General features: G+C 42.6%; 1 protein-coding gene across 1 annotated transcript; it reads right to left on the bottom strand.

Annotated features, from left to right (window-relative positions):
- Positions 1-54: 54 nt before the first annotated feature.
- Positions 55-22,992, bottom strand: FMO2 (flavin containing dimethylaniline monoxygenase 2). Its single transcript, XM_080931331.1, is given in 9 exon segments — positions 55-3,222; positions 4,158-4,230; positions 6,483-6,838; positions 7,913-7,968; positions 7,970-8,113; positions 10,603-10,745; positions 11,809-11,971; positions 12,868-13,056; positions 22,650-22,992. Coding segments are annotated over 9 exon segments (1,608 nt in total). The 5' UTR covers positions 22,782-22,992; the 3' UTR covers positions 55-2,870.
- Between the last annotated feature and the right edge of the window lie 1,476 nt (positions 22,993-24,468).

The raw sequence follows: 24,468 nt of genomic DNA, 5'->3' as shown, positions 1-24,468 counted from the left end.
TTTGCTTTTCAGGCTTGGTAATGTGACGCAATAATTTGAAAAGAAATTTTAACAGTTAACAAACAATCTGCTTTTATTTATTTTTACTGCATTTTATTTATTTATTTATTGTGTGTGGGCATAGGTATGGGTGCCCAGGTCAAAGAACATCTCGAAAGAATTGGTTCTTTCCTCCTGTGACCTCAACTCAGGTCATCCAGCCTAGTGGCAAGTTCTTCTACCTGCAGGGCCATCTTGTCTGGCACAAGGAGTCAGCTTCTCCTCCAGAGCTAAGACTTTATATTTCACTTGTCATTTTTAGGGTAAAAACTTTTTGAGAATTTCATAGAGGCACACAATCCATTTTCATTTGTAATTTTTGAAAGGAGTTTGCTGATAAGTGTTGTAAGCTGTCTTAAATGTGAATGTAGTGATATTAGTGAACATTTATAGGTACATGTATGTATATATGTTTGTGTGTGTTCAAGTGTGTGTGTAGCTGCATGTGTGCGCGCAGGGGTGCATGCAGATGTATGCAAGCATGTGTATGAAGGACAGAGCTGAGGCTCTGGTATTGTTCCTCAGGCACTGTCTTCTTTTGTTTTTTGAGTCAGGGTCTCTCACTGACCCAGAACTCATTAAAAGAGACGAGGTTAGCCAGGGATACTCAGAAAACTGTCTTCATCTCCCTCCCCAGTGTTGGCATTGGAAGTGTGTGCTGCCACACCTGTCTTGTGGGTTCAGAGGCTCCAGTTCACATTCTTATGCTTATAAGGCAAGGGATTTTCCAACTGGACAATTCTGCGGCCCAATTCAGTGGACTTAAAGAAGTTTCTACTGGAAGAGATTGCCATCAGATCGGAAAGTGGGGAGGAGAGCGAGGGGAGAGAAATGACAGAGAGACTGGGGTTAAGGACAGAGGGACTGGGGTTAAGTTTAAAGATAGTGTCCACAAAGCTTTTAAGCAGTAGATCTCAACCAGTGGGTTGAGACCCCCACAAGGATCACATATCAGATGTTTACATCACGATTCATAAAAGTAGCAAAATTACAGTTATGAAGTAGCCAGAAAATAACTTTATAGTTGGGGGTCACCACAACATGAGGAACTGTGTTAAAGCTTTAGGAAGGCTGAGAACCACTGCTTTGAAGGACAACAAAGAGTTTTTAGCTAAACCTCCGATATCCCGACCTTTGTCCCCTCTGCAGAGGCACTGGTCTGGTCTCTGGGCATAGCTTATCTTTCATGGAAAAAGCTGCTATCAGGAGTGTTTGCAGCCCCGTGTTTGCTATGTTGCTCAATGTTTGTTAGCATTGAATTGCTTGTGTCTCCTTTAGTTTTCAGTTCCAAGAAAAATGTCTCTCATAACTGCCCCTCCCCTATCGGATGACAGAGAGCTGCTGAGGTTTGTCTTTCTTACCTACAATGATAATTCTAGACACTTGGCTCAGTCATTGTAATGCTTTTCATCTGCCTGGAAGATATACTTTGCTTCAATTGTTACTCTTTCAAATATTGATGATTAAGTATTACTGTGGAGGTATTTTTTTACACTAAATCTCCTTGAAATTATTTTCTTTTGAGACAGGGTGTGACATGTAGCCCTGGCTGGCCCAGATTTTGCTATGTAGATTAGCCCAGCCTCAAACTCATAGTGATCTACGAGCTTGCTTCCTTAGTGCTGGAATTAAATGTCTGTACCCCTTTGCCTAGCTCAAATGCTTTTAAAACTCCAGCTGACATAAAGACCTAATATTGTAAATGAACCTAGACAGATTCTATTTGCAAGGAAAGTGCCATTTTCTATAGTAGTTTTAGAAAACTTCATGCTAATGAATAGAACTATAGTGCGATCTTCTACTAAATAAAATAAGTGATTAGTAAGTACTTCATCAAGAGTGGGGTTTTAATAAATAAACATACTGCATGGTGAGTTTATGATCCTTAGCTCAATTGGGATTCAGTTGAAGCCACATCTCAAGACCAGCTGTTTAGGGCCTGCTCTATAGTGCCTCCCCCCAGTGCCATCGGTACAATGGGTATTATATATAGCTCTACCCATCTCACAGTTGCTGTGAGAATTAGATAAAATACACAATGCACACATAGCACAGTGTCTAGTCTGCGAGAAACAGCATTTCTATGTTGTAACTGGGGGAATCAGTGTTTCCGTCAATATACTGGAGCTGTGTCTATTTGCTTAGCTTGCGATACGAGGAACTTAAAGTATATCTGAGCATTGCTGCTGCTTTTGGTCTTTCCTCTTGTTTTTGTCCACCAGCATTTCTGAGTGATGTCTCATCAAGACAAGAGAGCAGACCCTAATTAGTGGGAACTGTGACCAAAGTATGGGCAGAAACAGCACTGAGCAAAGGATGTAAAATGTCTGCCACAATTTAAGTCCTTCAGTGTCTTGCCTTCTTTTTTAATGAGACAGAGTCTCTCTATGTAGTCCTGGCAGTTCTGGAACTTACTCTGTGGACCGGGCTGGCCTCAAACTCATGGAGATCCATCTGCTTCCCAAGTGCTAGGATTAAAGACGTGTGCTAACATGCTCAACCATGACTTTTTATCCTGCATAATTTTATTGTTCTTTTTTTTTTTTTTTTATAATTACGTAACTGAAAACTCGCCATGGCTGATGGCACTATCTACCTGTGCTGGTGTTACTGTAGATTACCAAGTGGAGACTGATGAATTTGAGGAACTAGTAGAATAATAAGAACATCCCATTATCTTAATTTAGTCTTATATCTAGACCTAATTCTTCTGATCTCTTTACAATTAGTCCCCCTACTGGTTTCCTTAAAATAAAATGATTATAATGAGGATGTAATTTCTTTAGTCTCCCTTCCAAAGAGGCAGCGATGGAGAAAAGTCATGTGACAGATTAGAACCCCTGAAGTTGGAAAAAGAAGGCCAGAACAACAGCAAGCAGCCCCAGAATCTTGAGCAGGAAAGACACCGGGGCGCCAGCTGAGGGTTGGAGAGTGCGGGTCTTTAAGGGCTTCAGGATCCTCTTCTTCTGGGTGAGGATGGCACTCCTGGCTCCTTCCCACTGCCCAGGTCCAACTAGGCGGTACTGGTAGGAATTGCAGGGCCCAAAGTAGAGTTTCACAGCCAGTTTAGGGTCTTTGAACAGGAGAGAGATTAAGTCTGGCTTCGCACCTATCTCCAAGGCGAGTTCATCCAGGTAGTCGATGTAATTGGTCTGCAGTATCTGGCTCTGGCTTTTTCCAAACCTGGATGAGGTAAATAAAGAGAGCTGATTCATTAAATGTTCTACGTTAATATGAGGCACCCAACAGAAGTTTAAATAATGAATATGGTTTAAAAAAACAAAGAATGGATGAATGAAGAGTTTTGAATGAATCTCTAGGAAGTTCCATCAGAAGACTTGTATCTCAGATTGATGACTAACCCACAAAACTATTAGACAAATTGATGGAGACTCTAGAATTGATATTGAAACCTGATATTGAAATGGTGACTGTTATTTGTTACTTATTAAGCTGCTGTAAGTGTCTAAGTAAGAATGTATGGCTCAGGATTGAGGCAAATGCTCATGAGATGGTGGAGAGATATTGTCTTCCAGCGAAGGGATGCATCACATTCCCTTGTTACACTGCTAAAGTACCTGTAGTCTGGCTGACATAGAGTAGATGCTCAGTGTATGTTAGGTGAATTAGAACTTGAACATGAGATAACCCCTTACGTCTGGAAGGCAAGTCAGCCTTCCAAGAGTACCTGATTACAGTCAAGCTCTGTCCCACCTCAACAAAACTGACAAACCCAAGTTTTGAGAGTGCCTTAGGCTACTGTCACCACCACTGCCACCACTGCCCCTGACATTCACCAAGTGTGGGTGGCCTGAAAGGATATAGAATCTCACATGGGCATCACAGATGACAGAAACGAGATTAGCCCAAGGAACGACGTTCTGGTTTGGCACTCTTTTGCTTTTATGAGTAACAGGTTCATACACCCGGCTGTCTGAGAACCAAATGAAACACCAATTTACAAGGTTCCAGTCTCATCTATGGAACATTTGGCTCATAGGTTTGGACTGGGCTGTGTTTGAGGACTGCACCTTCAAAAGCTAGCTGACTCTCACAGGTCCTGGTGTTCTGTGACACACTACTCCATGTAGACCATGTGTTATAAGGAAAGTGCTTACAGGTCAATTCTTTTTTCATTTCTGTCAACAATGTCTGCCATCATGGTCATCTCCGAAGGCAAGCTACACAAGCCTAGAAAACAAAAACAAAATTAGGTTTGAATAGTGAGTTTGGTTCCATGTCATTGACTAGTGTAGTAGCTGTTTCCTAAAATTAAGTTTGGGACAGTTGGTTGTCATACCAGGCAGGACCTCTGTGCTTCTAAATAGCAGGAGTGAGAACTTCATAGTGGACCATAGCCAATGGCATAGACTATGAACTAGGGAAGCCGGAAAGAGGGCTGGAGAGGGGAAGTGTGAAACTGTGTCATGTGGGCTGGGTTCTGTTGTGGTCTTGGCTGGACATAGTAGAAGAGTTTCCTGTATGACATAACAAAATTAGATTTGCCTTTTGGAAAGATCTATCTGGCTTCTTGATTTTAAAAAGAGGGCTCAAGGGAGGTGAACTTGCTCTTAGGGAAACTAGGTAGAAGGTGTTGAGGGAATTCTGGTGAGAGATGAGAGTAGCCCCATTGTTGAGGGTAGTTTGGCTAGATCAAATAGTGGGGTGATTCTCTCCCCACCGTGTGTGTGTGTGTGTGTGTGTGTGTGTGTGTGTGTGCGCCTCTGCCTCCTTCAGGCTTCAGTTGGGAGAAACAGTCACATTCCTGCACATGGCCAGGTAACTAGCATCTCAGACTTGAGTAGCCCACAGCTGAGTTTGCCACTGAGACCCTCCTGTATCTATCCTCAGCCACCGCCAGTCTCCAGTGCTAGGTTCACAATTCTCCTTTCCTGTGTTGAACCACAAAGCATGCTCTGCTGCCTTGATCCCTGACTTTCTAACATGTGTGTCCTCATTTCTATTTTGTCTCTCAGCTGTGGCCCCGGGCAGCACTGTATTTTAGCACAGGTGGGTGCTGGTGCCTTCTCAGTGGTCTTTTGGTCTCTATCCTGATTATTAAGCCTGTGCTTCCAACTACTGATGGGATTACCTTAAATGTAGAGAAGACAATTCTATTCTTCCAGTATAACCCCTCCCTGGTGCCTCTGACTTAATAGCTTCCTAAGGTGCAGGCTCCAGGTTTTCAGGCAGACTTAATCTGTCTGTCTCCCTAAAGGCCATCTGGAGAGTTCTTAGGTGCACTCAAGTGGGAAGAACTGATGTATATTTTCTCCTTTTTCTCTTCCCTTCCTCCCTCCCTCCTTCCTGCCCTCCCTCCCTCTCTCTCTCTCCCTCCCTTCCCTTTTACCCTCTTTCTTCTTTGTTTTCAAGAAAGTCTTTCTAGAAGCCTTAGCTGGATTGGACTTGCTATGTGGCTCAGGCTGCCTTTGAGTTCTCATGCATCCTCCTGCCTCTGGAGTGCTGAGAGTACAGGCCTGAAACCATCTGAGAGGTAGAAGCATGTGATCTGGAGTTCAAGGCCAACCTTGGCTACATAGCAGTTTTGAGGACAGCCTTGGTTATAATAGATTCCTTTCCACTCCCCTTCCACAAAACACAAACAAAACCCAAATCAAAACCAGCAAACTATATAACCATATTACTATATCCAACTATCTATGTAACCACACACACACACACACACACACACACACACACACACCAAAACCTCTTTTACAGGTGTCTGTATGTTTACATTTCATAACCCCAAATCTTTTAACACAGTATACAAAACTTTTGTGTTCACCGGGTTTTCCCTAAGATTAACCTTTCATCCCCTCCCACCTCCAGCAAGGTGGGGCTTGCGGCTCTCAGCAGGCATCCTGCCTCTGTGTCTTTTGCTCAGGAAATTCCTTTTCTGGATCTGTGAAACTCAGACACCAGAAAGCTTTCCTGGACCTCACCCATTCTGACAGGACCAAGCTCCGGTCTTTTCCATGGCATGCATTCAGCCAGCAAAGCGTTTGTCACGTTATTAAAACTGCTTGTGTAAATCTCTTTCTGACTCACTAGATCTCAGCACAGGCTAGGTGTCAAATGAGAAATTTGTTGAACAGAACTGAACCTCCAAGACAGGAGAAAAATCAGCCTTTTGAGGAAGGTGAAGTGCTGCACAGACAACACTTTGAAAAAAATCTTGTCCCAGTGGTAGAGCCATGCTAATGTTCAGGCAAACGGAGATCAAATGGAGTTCTACCTCCGTGTCCCACAAGGTGGCAGCAGAGAGACGACTCCCCATAGAGTCCTATGGTCTCCCCATCCACCCCTGTCTTACACACACACACACACACACACACACACACACACACACACACGAGAGAGAGAGAGAGAGAGAGAGAGAGAGAGAGAGAGAGAGAGAGAGAGAGAGAGAGAGAGAGAGAGAGATCCTGCAGCTCACTCACCTTTGAAAACTCTTGTCGCCCAACGCGCCTGAAGCTCTATGGTTGGGAAGATGGAGCCCAGGGGCTGAATGAGACCCACACACGCAAGGGTTGGCTTCTCCAGGTGAGGGGGAAACATGGCTTTGTACAACGAGACCCTATTATCTTCCACTTTAACAAGCGAGTCTTCCAGGAAGGGAAACGAGAACGTATACCCAGTGGCAAAGACAATGACATCCACATCTTCCTCCACTGTGCCGTCCTCGAAGATCACGGCTGTCTCTGTGAGCTCCTTGACCCGCGTTTTTACTTTGATGACTCCGTACAGCAGGCGGCTGGGGAGATCGTCATTTAATACAGGTTCTTTCATAAGGTATCTGAGATACACAGGAAAGAACGCATTCAGGGGGGAATGGCCAGAAAAACTCCAACTCAACTAGTTTGCCTTTCCAAACTGTGTTATTGGACTCATTCTAATCCTGACAGTCTTAAGTAGATGCTAAAAGCAAAATCAGCCCAAAGGTGGAAGGTGCTCGGGGCTTAGCTATGATTCCGGCACCTACTGTTAATCTTTGAATGTGCCGTAACTATTACTCTCTCAGTCTGTATGTTATATGGTTTTCACTATTTGTAGCGTCATTTAATCTCTACCTGGTAGTAAAGAAGGGAAAACAAACGGGCTACGTTAGCAATGAGACCTACTATGGGGTCAGTGTGAAAAATCAATGCCTAAGATGAAATTTCCTGGTATTTCCTGATCCCAATATTCATAGGAACCGTGTTTGTGGTTGCATGGGTGGTGGGGCAAAGTCTGCTTGCAATCCTGGAGTTACTGGTTTGTAAGATCATTTTCTTCTCCTTTTTAAAATGCTTTTTAAAATACCACACTATGTGACATAGGTACGGGACTCATCATTCAGCGTCATGGGGCATCTATTACAAGACTCAGTGTTTTCCCATCCTCAGAGGAAGGAGACTGCTATCAACTGAAGAAGGTAAACATCAACAATGTTTACTTTGATATCAGTAAATATTTGTCTTCTGGCTACGAGGGAAGAGATACGTTCCCATGGGAACAGCCTTCAGGATACATGGGCGTGGCAAAGGCGGACTTATCAGATGGAGAGGTGTCTTTTCCCAGCGCCCTGTGCTGAGAGGATCCTTGAACGGTTTGAGTGTTAAGAAGCTCTTTCAATTAATCCCAACCCTGAGTTCTGGAGCAGCTTCTAAGCCTCTCTCCCAGCTTCATAAATGTGTGGGGTTTTTGTTTTTGTTTGTTTGTTTTTGACACACAGTACAAATTTGGAATTAAAAATCCAGGATCCATACAATTATACAAACTACTGGCTTACAGCTTGAAGTACCATAGCAAATGGGACCTGGGCAAAGAAAGGCAATGTCAGGCAACCTCGGCTGTGATGAGAATACCAGAAGAAGAAAAACAGCAGTACTTGTTCTGAGGCACCAGACCGTAATTCTCATGGTTAAACCACCGATTCATCTGTTGGTTCCATCATCCACTTGACGACTGTGCGGGGCAGGATATTTCGGAGCATGGAGCTAAATCTAGTGTGGAACGTCATGTCCCAAGGGTAGCCATCTTCAGAGATTCGGCTCATGACCCAAGAACCATGTCTGGTGCTGATAAACACCTGGTGAACAGAAATTTCAACAGCAGCTGAAATTTCCAGGCTTTGACCCACTGATATGAAAGGGCACAGTTGGCTGAGTTCTATTTATTGAATTACTTTTTTTTGCAGTGAATGTGTGTTCATGTGCGAAGATGAGTGTGAGTATGTGGTTGTGTGTGTGTGTAAGGAGGTTACAGATCAACCAGTTAGGCTAGGCTGGTTGTCCAGTGTCCAGAAATCTCCCTCCATTTGTCTCCTCAGCACAGTAAGCATGCCCCTCCAATCCTAGGGTTTTTTTTTTTGTCTCCCTCCCTCCCTCCCTCCCTTCCTCCCTCCCTCCCTCCCTTCCTCCCTCCTTCCCTCCCTCCCTCCCTCCCTCTCTCCCTTCTTCCCTTTTACTCTTTTTCATTGTTTAATAGTCTCATGCATTTATATAATAACGACTTAGTCTTTTCCTTCTCCCATTTCCCTCTCTGGTTCTGGGGCTTAAGCCCAGGTCCCCTGCTTGTGAAGAAATCACTTTATGGACTGAGCTGTTGCCCAGCCCCCAGGTTCTATTTTAAAAGCATTGGACTTATGTAAAGTGCGGTCCTCCTAGCTCCTTCTCTTCAGCAGCTGTGTCCTGACAGGGCTACCTGGTAACGTGCTCTGATAGAGGAGTGAGTACCCCGTAGTCAGATAGTGTCCTGCAGGCACGAGAACATCCTTGCACCAATTCTCCAGGTCAGTCTATCTGCCTCTCCTGTGTCTCCAGTGTGGTCTGTTGTTCCTTCTCTCCTCTCACCGTGCCTGACTAACCACAGGTCCTGCAAACGTCTGCCTGTGTCAGAATGGCTACAGGCATGCAATCCTGGATCCACTACCTCTGGATGGTGAACAACCAGGGCAATCGCCGATTTCAAGAGCTAAAAGGAACATTATGCATTTAAAAGTTAAAGCCACTGCCTGTGGTTCTATTGCTCTCCGAGTACACAGCATTTTCTTTTAAACCTTTTTTTAAATGTTTTGAGATGATATCAACCCCCCCCACTTCATTTCCTGTCTCCAGTTCCTCCTATATATACTCTGTCCACTCTCTTTCAAACATATCACCTCTTTTTCAGTAATTGTTATTATTGTAATATTTTGACTTGGACATTAAATTTTCTCTTGTTTTCTTTTTTTTTTAATTCTCTTGTTTTCAAATGTACATTAAAGGTTGTATCAAATCTATCTATTTATCTATATCTATCTATCTATCATCTATAATCTATCTATCTATCATCTATAATCTATCTATCTATCGATCTATAGGTCGATCTATCTATCTATCTATCTATCTATCTATCTATCTATCTATCTATCTATCTATATTTCTACTTTGAATCAAGGTATTTCATTGGACTAGAGCTCTCCAAGTAGCTAGGCTCCGGGTAACAAGCCTGTGGTCTACCTCCCCAACACTGTATGCTACCATGCATGGTTGTTAAAAAATCTATAGGCCCTAGGAATCAGGCTCAGGTCCTGGTTGTAAAACAAGCACCTCTGATTCTGAGCTATCTCCTGGCCTTGCACTAAATTTCTAAGTCACTATTTAAAACATTAACCGATGAGATCATGCATGTTGGTGTATGCCTTTAATTCCAGCACTCAGAGGCAGGGGGATCTCCGAGTTTGAGGCCAGCCTGGTCTACAGAGCAAGGTCCAGGACAGCCGGGGCTGCACAGAGAAACCCTGTATCAAACAAACAAAGGAACATTTACAGGTCACTTTCTTACTAGGTCCCTTGGGTAAAACTAGGCCTTCTGTGGGAAGACTAACAAAGCCAACTAACTTGGACTATTGGGGGGCTCTCAGAGACTGAAACACCAACCAAAGAGCATGCACAGGCTGGACCTAGGACTTCTGCATGTACATAGCAGATGTGTAGTTCTGCCTTCATGTGTGTCCCCAACAACTGGAGCTGGGGCTGCCCCCAAAACTGGTGCCGGTCTGTGGATTCTGTTCCTCTAACTGGGCTGCCTTGTCTGACCTCAGTGGGAGATTGTGTTCCTATCCTTGAAGACTCCTGATTGCTGTGGTGAAGGAATGGTGGTGGTGGTGGTGGGGTTCACCCTCTTAGATGAGAGGGTTATGGGTAGGAACTGTGTGAGGTGAGGACAGGGGACAGGGGCAGTGATCGGGATGTAAAGTGAATAAATAAATTAATTAACAGGGGAAAAAAGAAACAGAAACAAAAAAACCCAGATCCAGGCCTTGTGTACCAGGAATATCTAGTTGCAATTTCCATTAAAAAAGAAAAAAAGAAAGAAAAAAAGAAAGAAAGAAAGCTCAGAGGAAGTGGAAAACACGTTCTGGAGACATGGCTACTTAGCTGAGAGGTGGGAATTAGGCTCTCTTGGCTTCCAGCTTTCCTATGCGATTACAACTGTCAGTCACCTACCTAGTAATGGACCTTTGGGGTTCCCTGGGTGCTCCAGGCCTCTCTTCCCACCCTTCCACACAGTACAAGGTGAGCAAAAGCATCGAACCTGCGCGGCCGTCTTACTCAGTTCGGAGGCAATATCTGCAGCTGAGTTTCCTATTCCGACCACGAGGATGCGTTTCCCCTCAAACCCCACCGGGTGCTTGTATTGCCGGCTATGGAAATACTGGCCTCGGAACCTCTCGATCCCTTCAGGAGGAAGAAGGTAAGCTGTGAGCTTCCAAGTAAACAATTATGACAAGTTAATTTTAACGAAACTCCATGGTTAGCGTTCTCACTGGTTTCTTACTTCTCTTATAATAGTCAATCATTTAGCTCTAGGTATAAATTCCATAAGAAACAGAAGGTCCATGTGGGAGGCTGGAGTGTTTGTATTCACCAGTGGCTGACAAATGGCTCCACTGAACAGAGCACAGCCTAACTCTGGCTTCTCCCTAGCTGTTCTATTTCGGACAGTCTAATGACACTCTAGTTTCACATAGTAGGTACCTTTAAAAGCTGTTTTGAAATAGTGCTGTTGTAATTGTGCAACAGTTAGAACAGTATTTATTATTTTGCAAGAGCAAATCAAAATGAAAAGACTCTAAAACTAGGCCTCCAGATGTTGCTCCCTGTGCAAATCAGTAAGCGTTTGACTGTTAACCCTATGTCCTTCCAATCAGCCACTTCTATACTTCCCAGAAATATAAGGCTTTATGGAAGTGTTCTTCACTTTTAGTGTGGGCCATTCTCATATGGAGCCTGCATCTGACCCACGGTGTCAGGTATTTTCCCAGAGGATTCTGGGAAGGAAGTTCTCCTTGAAGGAAGCCTGGGACATCAGGACAGCTGGCTTCAGAGATCTATTCCTGCGTTCTTCATCTCTGCCCTACCTCAAAGTATATTTCCAGAACTTCTTTCTAGTAATCCTTGAGAGGCAGAGAGGGCTCCAAGGATGGGGCAAATTTCATGGGTTTGTCAGGACCAAGCAGAGGGTAGGCATGTGGCTAAAAGGGCCTCCTCTCACAGACAATGCGTTTCTGTGGGAATTCTTTGCATTTTTAGGAAAAACGAGGCTGGAGGAAGTTAGCTGGGCAACACGTGAAGACTCGGAGAAACCAACAGAAACAAAGATGGTGGTTGGCATCTTTTCAGCTCCTCAGCTGTGTTCCAGCATCACCCTATTCCCATTCATAGCAGTGCATCCATACAAGCAGGCGTGTGAGCTTCCTGGAAGCCTGCGGCTCCGGGCTGGGGAGCCCCGCAGCCTCACCTGGAAAAGACGTGAGCGGCAGATGAGGCTGGATGTGATGGCCGCTGCAAACCATAACGGCGTCAAAGACAGTGCGTTGCTCCTTGCCATTGCTCTGAACACAAACTTCCCATTGCCCAGAAGATGCGAAATCTGGGCGTTTTTTCACACTAACGACGGTTGACTTGAACAAACAAACACAGAGAAGGCATTATTAGTTACTCTGGCAGGGCCCTGCTGGTAGGAATTCGGTGAGTGTAACATGTAACCTACTGGGTTTTCTTGAGTCTACGGCCAGTCTCTAAAGGCAAACTTAGACACGTGGGCCCTTCTTATGCTTTGCCAGGCAAGCATAGGATGTCCTTGGGGGGGGGGGACCATAGACAAGACTGGACATTTCAATGGTATTTACAAATATAGACTCTATGAATATCAGCTGTTATAAATTAATATAACACAAGCCTGGTACTTATAAAATTAAATTGCTAAGAACTTGCACCGTATTAAAAATAATCCCAATTAAGGTATTTACTCAGAACAAGATCAAATTTACAATGCAACACCTTAGTGATGACACGGGTTTCTTTGGTGCTGTTCCTGCTCATTGAAAGTAAGGAAATGGAAATTCTAAATATAATTCAAAACCATCTGATTATCTATCTGTGGGTATAGATAGCATGGAGAAAAAAGTTAGGAAAAAGTTACTACATGCACCTGAGATAAATGGGAAGTTAAAAATATGTTTAACCCGTCTCTATGAAGAACTTTAAAAAGATATGATTTGACACACTTTTATGTATCCTTTCAAGAGATATGAGGCTTGGGGAGAGACATCAGTGACTAAAATATAGTTCTAACACTATTTTTTGTCTTTATTTAAGCTTTCAGTTTTAATGGATGGCTTTTCATTTCTGTTTATATATACCATCAAAAATACCAGGAGACACAAGACTACTGTTTGGGTGCAATACATGCTTTTGGCTTTAGCAAACACCGTAGTGGGATAGTTTAATTTCTTTCATTGCCAGAGTCTCCTTTCTATTAGACCATGAACTGAGAAATGCACTTCCCACCCTGTACCTGAAACTGAATATATTTTAGGAGATCAAACTTCTTGGCAAAGATCCTGAAGTATTCCAGCAGTTTCGAGTTGTGCAGGAAGTTGGGGAAATCCTCCGGCATTGGGAAGTCACTGAAGCAGGACATTTCTTTGCTAGTGTTGGTGATGACCGAGTGGTAGATGCTAGCTCGGCCATCTTCCACGTTTTCCTAAAGTAGCAAGTAAGAACAAAAATCAGCGGTAACGATTCAACACAAGTCTTACTTAAGAGTGTTCTTCCGGAATCTAAGTCTGCAGTGCCGCGAGTCGCTTCCCTGCTGTATCCTGCCTAAAGAACCTGGGTGCTGAGGGGCAGCGCGCGTAGCCCTGTAACCCATTGTTCTGGGTCATGAACTTGTTTGCTGCCAACTAGTACTGCCCAGTGGATGTGCTCGGCGATGGCCAGGTTTGAGGTAGAGACAAGTTTTTTGTTTGTTTGTTTGTTTGTTTGTTTTTTTGGAACATTTCAGTTTTTTTTTTTTTTTTTAACTTGTATTCTTCTGTCATACATTTACCCTGAACTACAGTTTGCCTTCAGTCCACTCCACCCAGACCTCCCACCTCTGCTTCTCTTTCCAAAAACCAAACCAAACCAACCGAACAAACAAACAAAACCCTGCAGGGTGCTCAGGGATATCCGCCGAAGCAAACGAGACTGGGTACAAACCGCCATATCAATGCGGGAAGAAGCAACCCAGTAGGAGAAACTGGGTTCTAAGGGGTAAAACAGTTAGAGACACCCCCTACTCCCATTCTTGGGAGCACTGAGAGCACTAACCTTGTAACTATAAGGCACATGTAGGGGACCCAGCTGACACCCATACGACCCCATGTTTAATCCTTCAGTCTCCGTGACCCCTGCGAGCCTCGCCTAGTTGATGCTGTAGCTGTTTCTCCACTCCTCTGGCTCCTATAATCTTCCCTCCTCCTCTTCCGGGTCCACCCCCCCCCAGTGTTTGGTTGTGGGCTATGGAGGCCCAGCCCACTGTGGATGATGTCATATCTGGGCAGGTATAAGAGAGCAAGTTGAGCCCTAGTGTTTGGGCTGTGTGGCATCTGCTCCCCTTAGTACACTGAAGAATACTTAGCATCCCATTTTCCTACCTAACTAACACCAGTCTTTGTGAACTAGCTGCCTTCCTAAAGCCCTGGGGAGGCTTTTACCTTCTACCCTTTAAGGATTAATAAGTCCTGGGACATTAGAAACAAAATTTAAAATGATTGCTTTTTAAGTGCTTTACATCTTGATTTGACCCCATCCCCATAGGTCCTTATTTTGTGTTCTATTCAAATCAATCTTCCCCAAGTGATATGATTGTCTTAGTCAGGGTTTCTATTTCTGTACAAACATCAAGTCCAAGAAGCAAGTTGGGGAGGAAAGGGCTTATTCATTTTACACTTCCACATTGCTGTTCATCACCAAAGAAAGTCAGGACTGGAACTCAAGCAGGTCAGGATGCAGGAGCTGACTCAGAGGCCGTGGAGGGATATTGCTTACTGGCTTGCTTCCCATGGCTTGCTCAGCTTGTTTTCTTATAGAACCCAGGTCTACCAGCCCAGTAATGGCACCACCCACAATGGGCTGCCACCCCCTCCCATCATTAGTTGAGGAAATGCCTTACAGCTGGATCTCATGGAGGCATTTCCTCAACTGAGGCTCCTTTCTCTGAGATAACTCCAGCTTGTGTCAAGTTGACACAAAACCAGCAAGTACAAAGATCAAATGTCATAGCTTTTGTTAACTTGACAAATACTCAGACACCTGGAAAGAAAGAATTGTCACATAGTAATTGACATTTGGGTTTATCTGTAGGGCCCTTTTTTTGATTGCTGATTGTTGTATCGGGCCCTAGCCCACTGTGGATGATGTCATATCCCTGCAGGTGGGTCTGAGCTGTGTAAGAGATCAAGTTGAGCAATCCAGTAAACAGCATTTCTCTCTGGTCTCTGCTTCAGTTTCTGACACCAGGATCCTGCTTTGAGCTTCTGCCTGGCTTCCCTTGATGGTGGACAGTAGCCCACAGGTAGAAATGAACTCCCCTTTTCCTCCTAGCTGCTTTTGGTCAGTGTTTTAACATAGAAACAGGAAACAAACTAAAGCACCAACTGATCCTTAAGCCTGATTTTTAATGCTCACATCTGTGCCTTAGTAAAAAAAATCCCATAGAGCACATGTTATGACTGAATTAATATTTTCTTCTAAAGTCATGCTCTGTACACCATCCTTCATGTAAATTTATGTAAATAGCCAAGATTGAAGATCTGAATCTATAAATCAACTTATGACCAGAGAGGCTTTTATGAGAAAATTTAAATAATGGTACCTAAGAACGCTTCAGTAATGCTTCTGTGCTTCTGTGTTTGCGGAGACTAAGCTATTAATCCAGAGAAATAGTAATTGCTATTTGACTATGTATTAGGGTGGCTGTAAAAATGGTACTTTGTAGAAACTCATTAGCTGAAAGAGATTACTTAGTCTTGCTTGTATGGCACCATAATCTCTTATGCAGAGGAGTTTAACGAGAAAAATGGAACATTCACTTGCAACAACCCAACCAGTATTTTAAATCAAGTATGTATGTTTCTTCCTTGTAATTTTTCTTAATAGAAAAGTATTTCTTGCCTTCCAGGTTTTTCAGTTCCTTATTTTTGGGCACCATTGAAAGTGCTCATCAGAGGTGGATACGGAGCCCAGGGGCTGCTGCCTGAGCTACGCCATGAACATTAAGCCACAGGTACATAACTAGACTCCATCTCAGAAACGTATACACAAAGAAACAAGACAGGGGCCGGAGAGACGGCTCAGTGGTTCAGAACACTGGCTGCTCTTCCGGAGATCCTGAGTTCCACTCCCAGCATCCACATGGTGGCTCACAACCATCTGTAATGAGATCTGGTGCCCTCTTCTGGTGTGTCTGAAGACAGCGACAGTGGATTCATATACATAAAAATTAATAAAAAAGTTTAAAAGAAGAAATAAAACAAAAGATAAAAGAGGTAACCAGGACTAGAAGAAAATGAACTTAGTTTTCCATGTCAGATGTGGACATCAACACATCTCTTTCTCTTTAGAGAGAAGAGTCTGGGTCAGTTTGTGCCTCTCACCTGGAAGACAGGGATGTAAGAGGTGCTCCATGGTAGGGTCCATTGTTCTGAAAGATGCCATTAATCCTAACATTGACACTACCAGAGCTCACAGTGGCATTGAAGGCTAATTAGGGTATCAATTGCTTTTCTGATAAAAGAAGAACTGGTACAGAAACTCTATTGCACTCTGATGTTCTACAAGAGAAGTTGTACGTGATCTAGGTGAGCAAAAAAGAGAGTGAACTTATGTGACCTATTGTTCACTGAGTAGAAAGTACTCTTTCTTTCTCACTAGGGGGCCCTCACTAGGTCTCAATATCAGGGTTGTCTTCAGTGTATACCCATTGTCAAGGTAGGTTGTTAGAAATGTTCAGAATTCTTGCTAAATGTAGATTTGTTTATTAGTATCCTCCTCCTTTACCCCCTCTTCTTCTTTCCTCTTTCTCATTTACTCTTTTTTTCTATTCTTTTGTGCCTGTAACAGGGCTTTTCTGAGCTGTGTGTTTATTTTTCCTGGACTAGAATCTTAACTTGGATAATAACCCTGTCCCAGGTGCAAGTGGCAGGGTCTAAGTCACCCAGATCAGAGTATCAAGCTTTTAGAGCCTGCTGTCCCTAGACAGAGAGCGTTTATAGTGGTCTTCTTGTGAACTACCTGTACGTATACAATCCAAAACTGCATTATAGTAGAGAAGTGTTTTCTGACTTACACAAAGGGAAACAATGATTTGAACTTTATTTTCAAACACCAGCTTCAAATTGCATAACACTACAGTCATGTTGTTATATAAGCCTTTTTTTTTTTTTTTTTTTTTTTTGGTTGTTTGGTCATTGGACACAATGTCCTTGGCAAGACTGAATACTTTGGATTTCTTAGCCACCAGAGTCTTAAAATAGGAAATATTTCATTAAGCAAAGAAACGTGTTTCTCCCCCCCTTCTCAACACTACATAAGTTTGAGTAGAGCAGAGTAGACAGTAAGGATCCCATGAAGACGCTGCTGGGCTGATTCCACTGCCTCTCCCAATGCTTCTGCCAAGACAGACCAGTTACACATTCTGGTTTCTTCATGTTTCCACGTATGGTGGGAGTGGCCAACGATACAAACTTTAAACAGTTGTTTGGAAGTTTGCGGAGATTAGATAAAGTAGCCCAGTACCTGCCTCCAAAATTGTGATCTGTCAATGTTTGCCTCTCTCACTATTGTTCACAGATCACGAGAGCGAACTTTGCCAACACAGAAATCCACTGCTCATCTGAACTAAGAGTGCTTGTCTCACGGTAGCCAAAACATTAGGACTGTTCCACGAATCGACACACTGCATGGAACTTTGATCGGGATCTCTGTTGGGTACAGTTTTAAAGGAGGGTTTGAGGGTGAGAAGACCCTCATTCTAATTTTTGGGTCCTAACACACATTTTCAGGCTTGGCTGAAGTGGTCTTTGGAAGGTTCACTTGTACAGATTATCACCAAACAGCAATGGTAGCATAGGCTTTTTTTCTGAGGAGAAAGCAGTCATCTTTCCTATAGACTTGATTGGTAGAAGTAGTTTTGTTTGACAAAAGCAATGTCTGGTTGGGAGAAGTAGAAGGCTTATCTCGAATGTCTAAAGCCCCACAGTGCCTCCAAAAGTCCCACTCTCACCCCCCCACCTCCATCTCCCCACCACTGCTCACTCCCACCCCACTCCCCACCACCAAATTCTTTGTAAGTACTTCTTTATACGTTTAGTTGAATGAAGTAGAAGTCTATGCATTTGGGTACATTTAGATAAAAATTGGCACAATTTCCATTGTTGTGAAGGGACAATGATTAATACTGACTTAATAAACAGGTACTTATCAAATGCTTATCTTGGCCAGGCTGGAGCTGGGGGTTGGGTTCAGGAAGTAAACAATACAAGAATAGTTTCTGTCTTTGTAGAGCTTATTACTGTATTGAATTAAAATGTACCTGGGGCTTGGAGCTGTAAAAGGGAAGATGGAAGGAGGAAGGTTTCCCTCTCTGCTAGGTAAAGACACAGTAAGTGGTAAAACCTACCCCATGTTCAGTGTTTACAGAGACAAGTATGGCGTGTGGTGATACTTATGCAAAATAAAAATAGTCTGATTCCCTTACCAGTAGGATTTGCTATAGTTTATTTGTTTAAGATATTTTTTTTTTTTGGTTAAAGGATTTTGCTAATTTATATTGTTCAGCCATTCCTAAAACCCGGGTTCAGCAAGAACTAGTTTAGAATTTATCATCTTTTGATCATGGATTGTGCTGAAAGTTTATCTTTGACTCTGGAAAAATGAAAAAGTGTTAAAATCCAAAGCAGGATTGATTGCCAAGGTGACATGTAACTTTGCAATGCAGGGGGATGATCACCAAGGAAAAATGTAACTGCTCAAGGCAGAGGATTATCACCAAGGCAAAATGTAACTACTTAAGGTAGGGGATGATCACAGCAAAGACTGTGTATCTCTGTTTTCAGCAGTGTCTAGAAGGAATCAAGCAGTCAGTGAGTACGTTTTGTCGAAAGAATAAAAGAATAGATGGTGTCAATCATTAGATCCCTTCGTTTTTACAAAAGGTGCTTGATTTTATTGAACAGACACTAAGTAGCCTAATGGATAAAAAAAACCAGACTTTCTGATAGCATACCATAAATGTCATTGTATTTTATACATTAAAATGTTATTTTTTTCTTTTGTGTTCTTTGAGGTACTGGGGATTAAGCTCAGGTACTTACACCTCTAAGCACATACATGTGCTTTACCAGGAATATATACTAGGATATATTCCTAGTCTGTTTTAAAGGTTTTAGTTTTGAAACAGCATCTCAGTAAGTTGCCCATGCAGACTTTACATCAGCAAGTCTCTGGGATAGCTGGTTGTAGGTTTACACTACCAGACCTAAAAGCACATGTTGTTTGTTTTTGTTTCATTTTCTTCCTCCCAATGATTATTATAACTTTATTCTAGTCTCTGCATGCAAGCATCACTTCTTCAAAACTGTTATGGAGAGTCAAAGTATATTTCAGACAACTATTGACTAGGCCTACCAGTGCTCCGTAGTTGATTGCCTGGAGACATACACATATGTTAAACGTGATTCTACAAATAGTCATTAGGATGCAAATGCCTGTTATATAGCATCATACTGTGATACGTTTATTTAAGGGAATTTCGGGTTTAACAAGGGTAGGCCTGTCATTCTTCTGGAAGGGCCATGGAAATCTCATTGATGTTATATACTGTGTGAATCAGTCAGATGCCGGAAACAGAAGGAAGGCTGCAATGGACACAAGCAATAACACGCTTGGGTCAGTGTAGACACACCAAACTGCAAACCTATTTGGGATATACTCCAGGTGCCCACTTTATATTTTTATCTTTTTAATGATCAATATTCTGTTTGTTTCCTTTGAGACAGGGAATCACCATGTAGCCTAGGCGGGACTTTTGATATAGCCTAGGGTAACCTTGAACTGGATAGCTTGTGCCTTAGCCTCCTAAGTGTAGGGAGTACAGATATGGCTTAGGCCTGGCCTTGTGATCAATATTTTAGTCAATAACTGACAAAGATAAATACAGATTTGTGTCTACCCAAATGAGGGTGGTGTAGCAAAAACCACAGATGATCCAAATTTCATGTACACTTTTTTGCCCAAGGCCAGGCAAACTAAATAATGTTTAATATTTGTAGATGTGAACTTTTTCAACAGGGTTAGAAATCCATTTCAAAAGAACAGGGAAATAATGGCTTGCACTGCCAGTTGCTCAAATGAAAAAGACCCCAAGGTTTTATTTGATTCCAAACTCAAGGTGACTCATCAACAGGTAGAATACTTCCCACAGTGCCAGAGGAAGCGGTGTGCTGGTGAGCCTGCTTACTCTCGCTCCCTGTTCTGCAGCTGACTGGAAGTCTAATCCCTCACCAGCCAGCCACCCAGGGTAAGATGTGTATCTTTGGCTTTATAGTTAAAGTGGGCTTAATAATAAATAATGTGGGAGGCTATTTCGAATATAAAAATTAGGTAATCCACAGGAAAATAGCTTTGCTAACAGTTTTTGTTTTGTAAATGCCGAAGGTGCCGAATTCAGTTGTTTTCCTGGGGGTGTGGTAACCAGGTGAAGTTCAATGTAAATCACAGTGGTGAGACTCCGAACACTGAGGACAGATTTGGTGTCTACCTCCTTGTTTAATGCCTACTGCAGTGTCTGGTGTCTTTCTGATCGTGAAATAGGTGTGTTTAAAGGAATCTATCATTATGGAATAGATTTCAGGAGAGTCACATGTTAAGAGAAGGAAGTATTTCAGGCTGACAGTAGACAAAGGAGACTAAGATGGGAAGAAATTTGTACATGAAGGTACTGCTAGGAGAGAGATCTCTTGTCAAAGTTCCCATCAGAAAACGGTACATTAGCATTTCCCCTTGACAGGGCATCAGAAGCAGAAGAAATCATGACTGCAGGAGGCAAGTTTGTAATTTTTGTTTGTTTGTTTCTTGGTACTCTTCAGTAATGTGGGCCTAAGGATTCACACAGACCTTATTTTTGATCTTTTCTTTCAACCGTGTTCCTTCTGGGAAAGTTGTTTACTACAATACTTAGCTTCCTATTCAGCCATCAGTGAGGAAAACTGTAAGATCTACCCCTAAAGACACGAATAATGCACACCAAAATGCCTCTTAGCTGGAAGAAGTGCTAAAAATGTTTAATTAATGACCCTGCCTATAGCCCAAAGATGGCATAAGGGGGCGCTAGAGACTCTTCTGGGAGAATTCAGTTTCGTCTAAGCCAGACAAGGGATATAGACTTACTTATTTTTTCTTTTCTTTTCTTTTCTTTTCTTTTCTTTTCTTTTCTTTTTTTAATTGTTAGCTCTACGTGCGATTGCAAAGGACTCTGCGCCAATATTGGACTAAGTTACTAGTTTCTCTTGGAGCCAGTTCCGGACAGTAACTGAGGAGCAGTACTGGGGATCAGCATGGAAGCCCAAAGCATCTTCTCCTCTCGAAAGTCTAGTTTCCTGGTACCCAAGATGCTTATGGGGCCCCAGTGGCAGCCTGTACAGTTTTGCTTAGCATTTCTCTTTTCAGGAAAAATGCCTTTGAAAGGAGAAAATTATTTATTTTCTCTATTGAATGTAATCTTAAGAGATGGTTGTTATAGGTGCTAGGAAATTATGTATTTAACTTTATCCGATAGGGATTTAACTAATTCCTATTTTAATCCATTTTCCCCCCAAAAAGACATAAGAAACTATCTCTGGTTCTGAAATATGATATACTGGAACAGGGTCATAAAAATGTCATGGGGTAGGAACCACCATACTGGAATTCATCAAATCATATTGTTGATAGACCATTCAAAGTAACTTTTACCTCTTTGGCTAACAAATTAATAACAAATAAGAAACAATTTTTGTTTAGATACTAAGTATTACACATTAAATCTGTTATAAGCCATTGAAATGACTCATTGGGTAAAACTCATAAAGCACAAACCCAGTGATGGGAATTCAGTCCCCACACCTGACATGAAGGTGGAAAGAAAGAACCAGTTCTAGAAAGTTATCTTCTGATGTTCACATGCATGTGTGGCACTGGAGTACCCAAGCTCCCCAACCCCCACATGCATAGACATGCATGCACACACACACACAGTCATGCCTGCACACATGCATAATAAGTGCACACATACACAACAACAATATATAAAAGCTAAATTTGTCACATCTAAACTTATTTAGATACAAAAGAAAATTCTGTGTATGAGCCGACAGTGGAGAGGACAAAAAGTTTTCGATTAGACAGGAATGACAATATATTACTTTCTTGGGAAAAGTTGTAATTCCAGCAACCAGTGATTATTATTAATGCGATTTATTTCTATGAAGCTACTCATCTCATATAAAGGTCAATTTCTCCATCATGAACTCTGTGTCTATACAGTTGGATCAATACATTTTCATTTGTCACCTGTGTGCCATTTGCCAAGCTGTCTCATTATCATGGGGCTCATATATATTTTTGAGGCACAGCTGGTTTATAGCCCAAGCTGACTTCCCATTTCCAATCCCCCTCTCAGGAGGAAGAGCAAACATTTCATTCACAGACCACAAGCCTTTACAGTTGTCTTTGAATCTATTGATAAAAGTTTGAATAACAGGTAGTATTAAAAAATTAGGTTGAATAAACAGAAAGACTTTATTTAATAGAAAATACCCAACGAAGAGGATCACAGCAGTCATACTGGAATATAACCAGGAAAGCTCGGGACACACAAACATGGCTTATTTTTCAGAGAAAAATAAAGTCAGAAGTGATAAGGGCCCATTCTCTGAATACGAGGTGATGTTATAAATATTTACTTCTATTTTATGAAGTACTTTCTAATATTAACGTATTATCTAATTAGCATGTCAGAAAATGACAGAAACACAGGCTGCTTTGCCACAGCTGGATTTTAAGGAGAAGGTTCCTTACATCCCTGAATTGATCACATGGGTTGGCACAGTATTGACCTGGGAGAGAGGTCAGCCTGAGTTCATTTCTTGGTTAGCTGAATAAATAAATCGAGACAAAACTGGATCAGAGCCGCTTAAGACATCTTTCAAGCAGGCCCGCCAGCCTCCTTGCGATGTCAGCGTGACCTGTGCCGAGAAAGGAAGAAGTCTCACTTACTGTGAACCTCCACAGCCCTCCAATATCTTCCGTCCTTTCAAAGCAGGTGGGCTCCAGACCCTCATCCACACAGCACTTCAGAGAGATCAGGCCACTGACCCCGGCTCCAATCACCGCAACCTTCTTTGTCATTGTCTCCTGTCAAGGAGTCATTGCTGTTTATCAAGGACAAAGGTGAGAGACTCCTACTGTGTGCTCAGGGTGGGTGGTAATTTAGTAAGCAGCACTGATTGAATAAAGTGCCCCACTAATTAAATCTTCACTCTTCCTCCCCTTAAAAGAAACTTGTCTGGTCATATGACCTTCATTGTAAACTTGTTTTCAATGTCTTGGCTTAATATTAAAAAGGAATCCTTTGAGCAAGCCAAGTTATTCAACAAAGCCATCCCGGGGTTGTGAGCCAAAGCTGGTTGTGTTCTCTGGAGTTCCGAGAGCCTCCTTCTCAGCTTCTTTCCCCCGCCTTACCTTTATTTGTGCTTTTTAGCACTGTCCCTTAGGCAGAAGAGTTTCCCCTGAGAGTTGTGTGTGGCGAGGGCGAGATGGGAGTTTTTAAGAGATGGAAGAGGCTGTGAGAAGTGGGAGGAGCTTCCTTCCTGCTTGAGCACTCAGCCAGCTGAACCTCTAAGGACTTTATTAGTATTGAATTAGGCAACAGATCCACTTCCCTAGGTCTAGAACACGGAACCCTCAGCATTCAGATGGCCTAACAATTGTTTATCATCAGTGTAGAAAATGTGCATTAACCAATTAAAGAGTGGATAAATAAAAAGAATTTAAATCACCCCTACCATTACTATCTGGAGATGCCTACACCAGTCACCACTGACATTTGGCAAATTCTTCCACCTGTACATTACATGTGCGTATGTGTTCACGTGCACACTTCCACACAGAGGTAGAGGCCAGAGTTTGACATAAGGTGTTTTCTTCAGTTACTATTTACCTTATTCTCTGAGACAGGGTCTCTCACTAACCCCAGAGCTGGGCAATTCATCAAAACATTCTCGACAACGAGCCTCTGGGACCCTCTTATCCTCAGGTCTCCGGTGCTTGGTTCCTGATGCCACCCAGGAAGGATTTTATGTAGGTGTAGGGGATCTGGACTTAGGTTTTATGCTCGTGTGGTAAGCACTGTGTTGAATAAGGCTTCTTAGATCCACTTTCAGTGAGTTGTATGCAACACACTTGTCAAAGCAAAACCGGAATCACATTCCAAGTGTAACTTCCAACTTAAAAACTTTACCCTGTCAGTAAGTCATACAAGGATTTATACAAGGGCACTTTTAATGGTCACATGGATTCCATCTGGCTAGTGGTGTGGGTTGTTCAGTTACTTGGTTTGGTGTGGTAGGCATTCTTTCTCATGTAGCACTGTGCCTGGAGGAACCCTGTGTCCCTGACTTCATGGAACCTTGTTCTAGTCCTGATATAGTTCTCTTAGGCTTCATGATTCTGTCTTGACACATCCTAGCCAAGATTCACATCTCAACTGATTTCTATGCTCATATGTTTGCTGGCTTGGATGGACCTACTGTGACTTCTAAGATCTTTCTCTCCGATGCCCTCCTTGCCCTGAAACATGTAGAATGAGATAGACCTTTGTGTGTGTGTGTGTGTGTGTGTGTGTGTGTGTGTGTGTATGTGTGTATGTGTGTGCCAAAGAGAAGGGCAGCTTTATGATGCTAACTGTTAGGGAACGTCCTTTTCTCTATAAGTGTTAGGGAACATCATCATTTTCTCTAAAATGTACTGAACTGAATGACAACAGGCTTCTCTTGAATAAACTGACTATGTGACAAGAATAACAGACTCACAAAAG

The sequence above is a fragment of the Micromys minutus genome (assembly GCF_963924665.1).
Source record: "Micromys minutus genome assembly, chromosome: 1".
Classification (NCBI taxonomy): Eukaryota; Metazoa; Chordata; class Mammalia; order Rodentia; family Muridae; genus Micromys; species Micromys minutus.
Note: the sequence above shows the minus strand (reverse complement) of the source record. Positions and strands in the feature narration are given on the sequence as shown.